The sequence below is a fragment of the Thunnus albacares genome, chromosome 19 (assembly GCF_914725855.1).
Source record: "Thunnus albacares chromosome 19, fThuAlb1.1, whole genome shotgun sequence".
In the NCBI taxonomy this organism is placed as follows: Eukaryota; Metazoa; Chordata; class Actinopteri; order Scombriformes; family Scombridae; genus Thunnus; species Thunnus albacares.
In genome coordinates, this window is record NC_058124.1 from 12,723,481 (window position 1) to 12,737,891 (window position 14,411).

Genomic DNA, 14,411 nt, shown 5'->3' on the forward strand with positions numbered 1-14,411 from the left:
CAGAAATGTGCAGAAAGTAGTTTTGAATTCATTTTATTGAAGGGAAACAATAACAGTCTTGAACTTTTTTGACAACATAGTGACATATTCTTATAAACTGTACAATGAGGAATTCAACTACAAAATACTAGTCATTTTTTGAACCATTGCCCCCACCCAGAATGCATATAAACAACAATAAATAAGAATACAATAAAATAACAGGCACAAAACAAAAATCAATCAACTCTAATTAGCACATGTTGGACCGTATGCAAGTGTGTGTGTGCATGGACTTTGCAGATGTATTTCTCACATGTGCAGCACATAGTATTTGTTTTACAGTCCTTTGGGGAGCAGAATTGGCATCTCCTCCTCTTGCCTGCCCCAGCTGCAGCCTCAGGTGGATCAGGACAAGATTCAGCCCCCTAAACAGCTTTCATAAGTGCTGCAGAGGCTGCTGTGATGGGGAGGCGCTCCCTTCTTTGAATATGTGGGGTTACAAGTGTCGTAGTCGTCCTCTTGCAGCTCGAAGTTCCAAACACCTTGTCCAGGTTGTCTACCCCTCCTTTGTTGTGGTTGTAGTCCAGGATGATGGCTAGCTTCCTGTCCTCATGACCACTGACCTTAGACGTTTGTGCAGTGTGCTCAGGAGGACCACAATCTTGTTCCTGTTTGGGAGGTAAGAAATCCTTTTCACCTTGAAATCCTTTTCAAGGTGTCTCCATATTTACGAAAACCTTCCAAATTTGTCATCTCAAGGATGATTTTTTCGATGGCTGGTGTGATGAACATGTAGAATGTTGAGGTGATGTCTTGGGCATGGGCAACTGCATGTCTTGCGGGCCCTGAGGTCATGATTATGACATTTTGTGCTGCCATCCGGCTCTAGCTGTCATATGGTGACATGGACCTTATTATTTTGCTGTTCTTTGACAAAAATGCCTTGGAGGATTTCTTCTTCATCTGAAGATGATGCATTGTACTCTGGTTTGTATTCTTATCCATGTTCTTCTTCAGATACCTCCTCCTCTTCTAAATCATTGCCCTCTTGTTCCTCCTTGACATCTGAAAAAAATCAGATCTACAACCTCTTGGGCACTGAAATGTGCACTCATGGCCTCAGCAAGGAAGTAACCGGGGGTGCTGTCATCTGCTGCACCTTTATATCCTCTGACTGCATTCCCCACTAGTAAACAATGCTTTCAATAAATGTTTATTTTGTCTTAAATTTTGTTTAATTTGCCTGAAATTGTTTTCATTTTGTCTGTGAACTTGAGTCTCGTGCGGGGTTGTGAAGGGGGATGCACATGCACAAGAAAGTTTTAGTTTTGTCTGAGTTCAACTAGAGTGTGTGTGTGTGTGTATGTGTGGTGTTTGTGGTGTGTGAATGATTTTATAACTGCCGGGTCAGGGGACCCTGAGGCAATCTTTGTACCCTGGTGGTGTACAGCTTTCATGGAAATACAAACAAAGGCAATGTTTCACTTTTCTAATGTTGGGAGTCACTCTAGGAAAAGTCATCAAATTTCAAGTTGAAAAAAGATCATTTGAGGGGTTTTCTCTGCTGTTAAACGTAGTGGGTATGTAGTAGTAATAGAGTAAGACAGCACAAGGGTTATAGCATAAAGCCGTCATGGTTGATACAGCAGAGCTGACCCTCTTGGCTTTTTAAAACACAGGTCATTTATCACAAGGCCAAGCAGCTCCAGGCACACAACACACAAAGGAGCTGGGAATGGCTCTGGAGGATTGCTGGGATATCTAGGTCTCTCTCTCTCTCTCTCTCTATCTCTGACAAGCACATCCTTTATATCAAGGATTTTCCCAAATCGGACATCTTCACTCCATCAGGAACACAATAAGGGAAGGGTCTTGTTATTGTTGGTTGATTTAACGTGACCTACGTTTTGACCTGTGAAGCCAGATATATCTGGTTCCTAATTCTTTTTCACATGAATAAATGGATCAAGAAAACAGGAAAGTAGAGTTTGCCACACTTAAAGTGCAGAAAGTGTGAAAAATTGACAACATTTTAAAATAAAAAAAAATAGCTAAGTGTTGCAAATCAAAACAAATACCTGTATTTTATGCACTTTGTTCATCCACACAATGAACTCTATCACACAGCTCTATTTTCCCTCTCCTCTAGTCATCCTTCTTTTCTATTCCGAGTGGTCCAGATGAAGAAGTAGGTCAAGTTGTCGTCCCATCTGTTTGTTTTGCACAAGACAACATCCCTCTCTGCTGAAAACTTTCCTCCAACACCCAGACGGTAGCAAACTAGAAATAATATGAGGTATGAGGTACAAACAGTGTGGAGCAGCACATACACCAAATGAAAATCTTTAAATGTCAGACAAGGAAACTATAATATAATTGTCAATGAAAGGTTGTGAAATTTTGTTTCTTAATTAGCACGTAGTATGGTTTCATATTCTAACAGTACCTACAGACATTCCCAGGTACAATCAATCATCACTTCTAAATTGACATTGTTTTGTTTTTTTCAAATGTAGAAATACGTGTCCAGCTAATGATTGTTGCAGACACCCCAAATGAAAATGTCCATTTCATTTCAGATTATGAATCATTCATTAAGCTTTCAATCATGGCCCTGCAATCTGCCTGTCCTCACTAAACGAGATGTCAAGCCAATATATCACCACTAATTGGAACATACTTGTCTGGTATGAAGGGCACACAGTGAAATAATTATGCAGATGTTGGTACTTGAGCAATCAGAGATGAAATTTTATATTGTGATAGTAGATCCAATGACCACGCTGAGTGATTTCGCAACAGAAGACAGCTTTCAGGTAGTGCAAATGTGTGAATTTTACTATAACAAGTTCTTTCGTCTTGATATAGAACGAACAAGTTTAAAGCAACTGTACTTTCAAACACCTGATATTCAATTCTGGAAAGACTCACAAATGCATCATCTAATCCACACGCACACGCACACACACACACACACACACACACACACAGAGCTGGCTGACATGTCCCTGTTTAATAGAGATTAATGGGGTGGCCTGAGGACATCCCTCACCAAAATTCTGACAATACACCACAAGATGCTCCATGAATTTTAAACGCTAGGTATTCAGAACAAGATAAATGAAAACTTATATTTCTGACGCTCTCATATTTCATAGCTCAGATGGTCACGCTCGCTGATGGAATATCCGTGTACATCTTTTGTGAGTTGTTTACAGACTGAGCAGATAACTGAACGGCCTGATGGATGATTAATCAACTTCATGTCACTTTCATGGTAACTCATTGTTTTTTCTTATAACTACTCTTGATCACACTTTTCTGCACTGTTTGATTAAAATTTCTAGAGTGTGCGTGTGGAGGGGAGATGGAAAGGTTAGTCCATTTTTCCATCGATACTGTCAGAAATTCACTATTAAGTCAAAATGGGACATTATGTTAAGTCAGTTGATTTAGTATCACGTTCCACATCCTTGAACGTAAAAACTGCAGCAAGAAAAGGCTTTACTGTGATCCTCTTGGCGCGCAGACACATGCACTAGAAGTGAAAGCTAGAATAGACTTTCATTTATCCCAGATCAACACCTTAGTTCAGAGTCATCTCACACATGACTGACTGCAAAACTCCAACTCAAGGACAACAGACTCTATCTCAAAATGGCGCAGACAAGTAACTCCGCTATACAGCAGGGACCGTTTTATTATGAATCTCTGAGATGCTTCTCCCCCTTGTTCTCGACACGCTTGCCCTGCCAGTTACAGTGGCAGCTATTTGAATAATTGGTTTCAGAATCTGGAGTCACAGTCCTGCGAATTCCATGCATACCAACAAGTAGAGGAACGTTTCTTCAACAGGGCGTGTTCCATGCATGGCGGTGGAGAATGCATGTTTTATGAGCTTGGAAAACATGAAAACACTGCAGACTGTCAACTAGGAAATTTCCCCTCGGGATAAAGAAGAGGGATGACTTGGATTGGCCTTTGTAGGGGTGCTTGGCAGTGGAACTTCCTAATGACAATTTTGTATTTTTGATCAAAAGACGTTTGTTTGGTTCATCTAATGAGATATGCACTGTGACACAAATCCATTAAAAAAACTGCAGAGACGCTTGCAAGACACCAGTCTGGCAGATAAATATTTTTTAAAACATGATGTAAATTTGTGAGCAGACAAACAGATTACTTCACATAATCTAATATACTATAAACACACAAAAAACAAAATATTCAAAGAAAAAATGTAACACTCTATGATACTTTTTAAACAATATTTTTGATATTGCATAGTCTGCTACCACATCCATTCTAGCACCAAGCTACTGTAGCGCAGAATGAAACTGATGTGACAAAATGCAGTTGTTTCTTACACCAGACAATGAGGTGACGTTAAGATTTGTTAAGAACTGCTAAGTCTCATCCATTATTGAGTGGCTGTAAGTAAATGTTTTAGTATACTAGTGAGTAAATCTGGCAAAGCTGCAATGGTTAACATTAACCTACATGTCTGAGCACTTTTAAGATTTAGTCTAAATTGTTCTGCAACATTTCTGGGATATTATTCCTCTATTTGACTTTAAGGGATGTTTTATTTGACTACAACTGCAGGTTATATTACAACGTTACGCATAAACTGTGTAAAAATAAATAAATAAATGGACGTAATGGACGTCACCCATTGGTTTGTCGACTGCCGTTTTGAAGCCTCGAGTTTAGCGATTTGACCATCGCCATCTTTGATTTTTGGAGCCAGAAGTATACATATTTGGACCATGTATGTATGATTTGGATGAGAGTGTGGAGCTGACCTTAGCGTTAGATGCTAGCTTGGTTGGCACGGTGCATTTACAGTCTACTGTGATAATGCTGATGCTAATGCTAATTTCGCTAGCCAAAAACAGACCTAAAACCATTAAAACAAAATGTACTTACCGGAAAAACTGAACAGCCGACTCCTTGGAGGGTATTTTATCACAACCAAACGCTGAACAAGACTTTTTAGGCGACCATAATGTTACAATTAACTTTCATGAACTGAAAATACACTGTGAAATACCGGCAGGTACGCCTGTAGTCTGTGAATTTGGTGACGCCATTGATACATTACCAGATCATTGTTGTCGCCGTAGTTGCGACCTGTCAATCACAAGATAGCTACGCCCTAAAGCATATGCTGCTTTATCGTCTATTTTACTCTAAATTGGACCATAATTTACAAAAATGAACATCACGCTGTATTGAAGAAGACTTGAAACTAAGGATTGAGACCATTAACTCGTTAGGAAAGTGTTTACTGAGGTAATAAATCTGGTGAGAAGTAGGGTCATTTTCTCATAAGCTTCTATACAATTGGACTTCTTTTTGGAACCAGTGGAGTCGCCCCCTGCTGGCCATTTGAGAGAATACAGGTTCAAGTCACTTCCGCATTGGCGTCATTTTTCTGTTTAATGCATGGATGTATACGGCAGGATTTAGCTACATGGCATTCAGAATCTTAATGGCTAAAAGAATATATTCAGGAGAGGGAACTCACCTTGAAATGTACAAGAAGACAGATGGGTACGTTCCTGATATTTCCATCAATTCACCACCCACTGGCTATCTACTGTGTATGTACAAGACCAACTGAAATAAACCACACAACACATTATGGTGATTTGATAACTAAACACAAATGGATAAAGAGCAGGAGGACACAACTGTCTTACAGGTTCAGGATGTTGGGATGAAAAGCAAACAAGGCCATCGAGTAAAATGAGTGAGTGAGTGAAAAGCAATTTCTATCTTTGTCAACCTGTACTAAAATGCCGTCTCACTAATTTCTTTCAGTTTTACTTCTTCTGGGAGGTTATACAGTATGTTTGTCTAACTTATTTAAGTTAAGTCAGTGGTAGTTTGGTAAAAGACCCTCAACAGATGCACAGAGGTGTTTTCAGTCATACTGGCTGATTAGAAATCAGCTCATTTAACATGAGGTTACCAAAATCAATGACTGAAATTGTTGCAAGTTGTCCCACCTTAAGAGTCTGAAGAGGAGAGTGCAGAAGATGTCAATCAAGCCTGATACCTATACACCTACACACTCCTCAAGAGAGGTCTAATCAGGGAAAGTAAGTGTGGTGTTTGATCATGGGTGTGTTGAGCCTCTACAGTTGCGGGAATGTAGGCCCTGCACACATACACACTTATTCTGTCTGATTAGACCTTTGTTCAGGTTGAAGGTGGGCAGATAAACATTGGGAAATATGTGAAGTCACTGCACTACATGCACTGATAAGATAAAGGTGTAATTTTTATCACCCTAACAGGTGCAACAAAACTGACAGGAGAGTGTGCAAGATATGCATCATGTGCAGTTTGTACCCACACAGTCCTGAGAAGAGGTCTAATCAGCCACAATAATTAAAATCACCTGTGTGATTTTGGTCATTTTTACCTTAATGTGAAGAACCACAGTTGCTGAGTCAACAAGGTCAGTTCTTTTTGTAATTAAAACTATCAGACAACAAACATGACATTTATATTGTATTTATGCAAATGAGAAATCAAAGTCAAGCTGTACAATAACAATAAAACAATAACATTCAAAAGGCACCAAAGTGGTCACTGGTTTGTGTCATTTTGAATGATAGTTTGTGTTCAAAAGAGAGGGGAGCTAGGGGTTAGGGTGCTGCTGACACTCCTACTATCTGTAGTAACTAGTAGATTATGTTCATGCTTATATGACACTACTCAAGAAAATTAGACACACCTTTACAATGACACAAATGAAATAGATCAAAGGCAAACAAAATTTCCTGGTCACATTAGCTTGATGAAGACTGTCAGAAATAAACTATTTTGAGCGATTGATTTGTGTAACCATGACAATATGCAGCTAGCCAACTTTTACAGATGTGGTCAGCTTGATAATAAAGGATTGTTGTAAGCTAAGTGAGATATTTACCACTACCTTATAGCAATTAGCACTAAGATAGCTAACAATAGCTGCAATCGCAGTTACAAACAACAAAAATAACAACAAAAAAAAACACTTTGACAACACTTGACTCTCTTTGTAAGACATATTCAGACTCCTCTGAGACTATTACAGGAATTAAAATTAGTCTGTGAACTTTGCACAAAAGATTTTACCACGTCTCTTAAGTTGTATCCCTTTTGGTCACAGGAATTATCTTCTTGCAGCAGGCCTCACCAAATGTGGTATCATTCAGTAACCACAGTTTTGGAGCTTATCACTGGCCTTTATTTTTTATCATTGCATTGCATTCATCATTATTTAAATTGACTTCACGTGACAATTATCGGGTTAATAATCTATAGAAATGTTATTGCCATAATTTTATAGTCCTATATTTTATTGTTTTTTATATCACTTTGTATTTTTAATGCACTCCACTAAAGAAGCAGGTGTCACTTTAGGCCTTCATTTGATTTAAGAAACAGGTTTGCAACTTGGGAAACACAAGCACACAATTTTCTTTATTATGCAGAAAATTTTACATTCAGGATTTACATTCTGGATAAAAGAATCTTTGAGGAATGTGGAGACATCTCCAAAACAGTGGTAAGTGTTGTCTGTGACCTACAGGGGTTGTCAGAGTGTGGCTGGTCTTTAAGAAAAACAGATGCTTAGCTATGTAATCATCATTATAAAAGTGTCAAATACAAAAACATTATAGATTCACAAACTAATACTAGTTTGCTGACAGACAAACATCAACCATAGCAAATAAAATTAGCTATAACAGTGACTTACGTTCCACAGCAGGGTGCACCCAGGATTTCCAGACCCATTATTGTGCCAGCATGGACAGAAAATGCACACTGTGTGTTTCCTGATTTAGAGGGTGTCCTCTGGTGTGCACCCTAGAAAGATAATCTTGAATGGGCATGCTACATTTGTCCTGGTCAGAGGAGGTTATCATAGCCCTTCTTATTCCATTCCGAAATTAAATCAAGAATATGCGAGGAGACTGTGTAAAGTAGGCCACTGCCTTCAAAAGAGCTTCGGTTGCGGCTGTGCTGTGGGAGGACACTATTTTGATTACTGTCAAGTCCTAGTAATGGCAAGAACTATGTCTTACATAATCACACTAACAATGAATGTTTCCAACGTCATCTACAGCATAGCTGCTTTATAGCAAGGCTGATCATTGGAACAGCAATTGTAGGTTAAAATAAGATTAAAACAGTAGATGCTCGCAATGTATATGTCAAGCAAATATAGATGTGTAGATATTTTTCTCATATATTTTGTGTAATTGATTGAAGCACTTTTATACTACATTCATGTGTGATCCATGCAAGGATTTGAGATGAATAAGGAAAATCTCCTTTTTGATAAGGAAGACAGTGAGAAGAGAGATTCACAGACTGATATTCTTTAGATTTTTGCATGCCAAAATTTATTATACCTGAAAGCACTGCTGTGTCTGAATCATACTCAGGGTATACTTGACCCCTCCTACTATAAAGTGTAAAAAAATGTAAAAATACCACACTTTAAAAGAAATTAAATACTGAAAGCCAACCACTGTCTCTCGACACACAGATTTATATGCGTGCATAATCTGAGACTGGAAAATCTGGAATTTATACACTCTTTTTCAGATTTAGGGTCCTGTTTTTTTATCATCTGGGCTCTATGTGGTTTTCAGACATGCTTAGAGGTAGACAGACAAGATGGAACAAGCTTGTGGAATGCAGCGTAACCTCAGGTTCAAAGAGGTCCAGTCTAAAGTCAGATGTGACAATATGTCAATGTGTCGTCTCTGTTTTACTGGTTGGATGTCAGATCGTCAGCTCGATAATTAGGGCCTGGGGTGGCAAGAGAGCAGGGCAAACGAGCTAGTAGGAGAGCTGGAGTCACGCTATCGCACATTAGCCCCAAACTATTAATAAAAACTGTCAGTCTAATTAGCGGGTATGAAGAAATATATACACACAAAATCCAAATGCACACAGACAAACACGCTCACAGGCACATGCACACATAACTGAAGTTCTCAAAAGCAGACCCTCACACTCAACGCATTCCCCTCACACAAAATCTTCTACAAACTGTCGCTCAAAGTGATAATACAGACACTTTCAGGAGAGTGAAAGGGAAATAGAGAGAAGGGCAGAGAGTTCAAAAGGGGGGATTGAGGAGAAATTAGATGGAGAGATGAACAATAAGCTGCACAAAAAAGAAGCACAGAAGAAGAATCTCCTGGCTGTTCTCTGGGTCAAGTTAATGACAGACGTTGATGCATGCACACGTGTCGCCCCTCAGCGCACATGCTCGGAGACAGAGGGGATGGACTGCGGCTTTCCGAGACCTCCCACCTCAGCTCACCCCGACAGCATTAATTATACACAAACCCCTTTTTCCATCCACCAAGATAAAGAGGTGAGCGCTCGTAAGAGGTTAAAAGCTGTTGGATGATTTATACAGTATATGTGTGAGCCGATTGTTGTGGCTCTCTATGATGAAGATGTTCCCACTGTCGTTAGGGCGAGTGAAGAGCACTTGGGGATATATTTTCTATTTCTCTTTACTGGTGATTGTACTAATGGACACTGTAGATGCTCAGCCATTCGGAGGATTGTATCGATCAGTGATTGCTTGTGGAATGCTGACGGCTTCCTCTGTGGAAGTACAGTGTCAAGTCCATGTGCACTTGTGCAGAAATACTCAGGATTTTGTGTGTTTGTTTTCGGTAATCCAAGACAGTCCCCTATCATCTGAACAGGGACAGCTTTCTCCCATGGCTGGGTCTCATAGAGCTACACTCAAATCTGGGTTATCGTCGAGGTGCCAGACCTGTGAATTGTTCCAAGACAGTGAATAGGAGGCTAATACTTTTGGACTGACAGAGTATTTTCAGTTTTTATACTCACCTGAGCTCAGTGTTTGCTGTTCAGAAACACAAAATGTCCCCATGTCTGAGGGGAATTCTCCTTTTGATCTCACAGTTCACTTTTTACACCAAAGCTCAAGGTTTGCATGTTGTTGACATCACAAGTTTTAATTATGTAGCATTCAGCTTTGGAGCAGAGGTGTTAGTGTTTGCATATATATGTGTATATATATGTATATATATATATATATATATATATATATATAAGGCCAGTGAGTTTACATAATACATGTAGAGTGATATCCTCTGTTAAAAATGGGGAGCTATAACTATATATGCAAACATGTTCGAATATAGAATACATGTAAAATGCATGCATTCATATATCCTGTCATGTATGCATGGAAAAGGATAAAAATGCATACAGACACACATATGAAAACACACACAACCTGGCACATGGGCCTACATACTAATACACACACCCAAACATGCACAAAATTGGCTATAATTGAAAAAGACACACACATACATAGATAGATATACATAGTAAATGGTGCGTCCGCACAGCATTGTGTTGTATATTATGCAGTCTCAATCATGATATCACACAAACCATGAAATGAAAATTTCTGACATCACTTATGACTATAAAGCCCCATTCAGGGAAATATTTTAACTAAATCCCCCCCCCCCCAAACAATAATATTCACTCCACCCAGTACGGTATGTTCAGTATTATAATAGACCGACTGCTGCTAGAGCACATTATTCACAACAGTAAGGGAACATCCAAAAATATTTTTGCAGTCAAATAGCTTAACAAATGAAAGCCATAAAAGATAGATGAGAAAGTCAGTGCTTCATTCATATTTGATAGCTGGGCTTAAGATGCATTACCCAACCAACACAAGAGGCCACAAGCTGACAGTCCCAGAAATAATGAGCTTGAAGGAGCATCTGTGATGGCAGAGGTGTGTGTGTGTGTGTGTGTGAGTAGATTACACTGGACAGTAGCTTAGAAATGTTGTGTTACAGTGTGACAGGCAGACAGCTGTTGTCTCTTCTGCCTCGTCTTTTCATGTGCTGTGGTCAAACATTTGACAAAAAGAAGGGAGAGAACACTCATAACTTAATATATATACGTGCATGTGTGCACCCATTCAAGTATACAATACACATTTCAAACTGTATATGTGTAAAACTAAATCTCATGACGTTCCCATTCAAGCACACACAAATACACCTGTTGAGAACAAGGTTTTTGTCCTCTGTGTGTGTGTTGCCCCAGGTGCCCATTAAGGCTCCCCCCCCCCCCCCCAGTCTGCCAGGCATCAGATCAGCTGATGTGTGGCTGGATCGATAAGCAGGCAGGCAGACTCTCTTCATTAGGAGTCCCTGGGGCCAGGCCACCTGCCACTCACTCACTGGCTCCTCTCTGGCAGGAGCTTCATAGTCTGCCTCTGGCTGCCTCCACTCAATAGATTTTGTGTCTCCAACATCACTCCTCACATCTTTTGTGTGTTTGCTTCATGAAAGCATGTTGGTAGAAAGAGAAAACAACGTAACGTACCTGCCACTCTGTTGACACCCATCAAGCTTGTTCTGGCATCCAGTGAAGGATGTGAGAGGTTGGTTATTCAAGGCAATGTGCTCTGAACAGTGTACCATCACCATGTCATTCACATTCAAGAAGCATAAAGAAGCAATGAGGAAAGTGGAGAATGAGGGGGGAAAAATAAAATAAAGAGACAACTGAGGACAAGAAGAGTGAAGATGTTGTGAAATCCTCCACAGGTGGTGAGAAACTCAGGTCATTCAAAGGCATTTTAGAGGAACAGCAATATGTTTCCTTCTCTGTCCGTGACTCATGTGAGTGATTGCCTGTTTCCACTTATTTGTGCAATACATTAGTGACAAAAGATGTTTTACCTTTATAAAAAATATGCTTTTTTTCAGGTTATATTATGTGAAGTTGCATCATTTTAGATGGTTCACAATTACTGAAATAACTCACTTCAAAATCTGTAAATTAGATTGTTTATTTAGCCTCACTTTTGAACTATGATTTTTTTTTTTGAGGCAAAGAACCACACCAAAAAACAATACAATTAAAAGGGACCAAATCTATTCATGCGGTATGTTTAAGAAATCAAAATGCTTAAGACAAATCATAATTTTGAGTAGTTAATGAAAGAGCTGCTGTGGGAAGCAGTTTGGATGTAACCTAGCCAACCGTGCTGGCACATTCAGCTTCCCCCCCTTCAACATTGCACAAAGGTCTAATAGCTGTGGCACTTGAGCTTGATGAAAGCAGGGCGATGAAAGCAGAGTTAGGCAGTAAGAGGAGTTGGCCCTGCTCACTGCCACTCCTCCACATGTCTGCAGGCTCATTACCAGCAAACAGGTTCAATGGGCACAGTCCTACATGCACCATTTCCATACCGCTAACCGCTGACCATTGCTCACCTGTCACTTTGTGCTACTAAAAAACTGGGCATTTATACAGAGCAGTGTGAGCACTTATTCAGATTTCCAGGGTGTTGTATGCATTTTTTGTGCATTTATCAAATGCTCTTATCATGGGAAGCTTATGTTTTCTGTTCCTTTTCATGTAGCATATCAATACAGGAGTGCAAGGGCTTTCAAAACAATGATGAAGTGCAATGGGATTTTCATAACATACCATTATACCACACTATTCATTAAATATATATATATATATATATATATATATATATATATATATGAGGCTCATGTTACCCATTATTATATCAGGTACTTCATATCATTATAATTCATATGCTCCATAGACTCATTGCAGTGATCTATATGAACCTTTTTGGTTACACTTTACTTTAGGCTTCCCTCATACGCAGTACACGCACATTTTATAAATGGTTTAAACGCACTGTAATTTGGTTGTTGTGCAGATATAAGTCTTTATTAATGTATTTGACAACTATAACTCCTCTTGTGGGTACCCATAATTGGAGGCTGGTGTATAAACAGATCATTGATGACAATATAATGTAGTGAAACACATTTATAATAATATAAAGTAGGAGAAGTTACAATTGCTGGCAAAGACTGTACACTAATAAACACTTAAAATGTCCATACAACTGCATTATAGTGTGTTATAAACCATTCATTAAATGGTTGTATACTGCTTATAAATGCTAAATAGGGGGACTTAAACAACCTGGCCCCATGGTCTCCAGTGATTTGTGGGCCCACAGAACTGCCCAGGGGCAGGGGGATTGGATCATACCACTAAGATCCACCCAGCAGGGATAGATGAGGTTAGCAACCACAAGCAATTAGTGCATCATCTGACAGTGTGAGTCTTCTGTTCCATGTCTCTCTGCTGAGAGATTTCCGGAGCCCTGCGATGTTGAGCCTTATCGATCAGCACACTGGAAAGGTCAATGCTGTTGCTCTGGCATTCACTGGAACTCTGCACCCACAATGCTCTGCTGCTTAACCAGGCTGGCACCATGCACCAGAAGAGGCAATGTGTGTAGAAAATAAATACCCCACTGATTGTGTAGGAAATGTATACCTAACCTTTCAATCGTCACCACATTTTAAGACCTTTTGGTCATGATAACACTATTATCTCTTAGATACAACATCCTTCATTAAAATTTGAGCTTGAAGGCTCATTCTTGACTTTGGAATCAGCATCTTGACAAAAACAGGACTAAGCATCTACAGCCACACTAGCAGCAGTGTTAGACTGCACTTTGTCCAAGTACTGGACAAATTGAAGATTTTTATCCCATGATGGCGCGAGATGAAGAATCAGGGGATAGTCATTAGGATTCATCCTCTGGTGACCATAAATATCTGTACAGAATTTCATCACAACCCATCCAATATTTGTATTCAATCTTGACCAAAGTGATGGACCAAGCGACCAAACAACATTACCATTCCAGGAGCCATGCAACAAGCCATTTTGCTTGTTGTTTCCAAAGTTTCAACCTCATCTCATGGCCTTCCTCTGCTCAACCACATTCATTGAGAAAGGCTGCAAGATGTGACTGAAAGCTTCAAAAGCAACAAGTAAATTTGACCAACAGTGTTGAGAACTTTTGGCAATACGCTAAATCTTGTTTTCCAGAGATGTGGTAACTTCTACTTCAGGCTTTAGCTTTCAACAGGAAGAGACATCTTGAAATGCCAGCAAGGATTTTAACAAGAACTTACACAAGAGTGGAAGTAGATAAGGTGCTGAGGAAAGGGGGCTTAGTGGAAACAACAAGGAATACATTCTATTTAATTTATAAAGAGAAACTACTGTTAGAAAAAAAAGTATCCTGCGTGGATAACCATGTCGACAGGCATTCCTCGATGAATATATTTTATCAACTCTGGAAAAGGGATCAGCTCAATGACTTAGATGATTAATACTGTGTATGTGGCATCAATCTAAGTTAAATTTCCATTGCCAGGGTAGTTGGTTGTCTGTCTGACCAAGCACATCATCATCATCACATCAGTAATGAATTATGCAGAGGCAGTGATAGATTTTTTTTTCCTAGACTTGGCGACTGCTAAAGAACTCTAAGTGCTGCCTCT

General features: G+C 39.4%; 1 protein-coding gene across 1 annotated transcript in view; it reads right to left on the reverse strand.

Moving 5' to 3' along the window:
• Positions 1-4,948, reverse strand: part of gabbr2 (gamma-aminobutyric acid (GABA) B receptor, 2) — a 192,090-nt gene extending 187,142 nt beyond the window's left edge. The window contains exons 1-2 of the mRNA XM_044335736.1: positions 4,912-4,948; positions 2,061-2,262 (exon numbers count right to left, since the gene is read on the reverse strand). Of these exons, the coding sequence (XP_044191671.1) occupies positions 2,061-2,084 (24 nt within the window). The 5' untranslated portion in view covers positions 2,085-2,262; positions 4,912-4,948. The remainder of the gene's footprint in view (positions 1-2,060; positions 2,263-4,911) is intronic.
• Between the last annotated feature and the right edge of the window lie 9,463 nt (positions 4,949-14,411).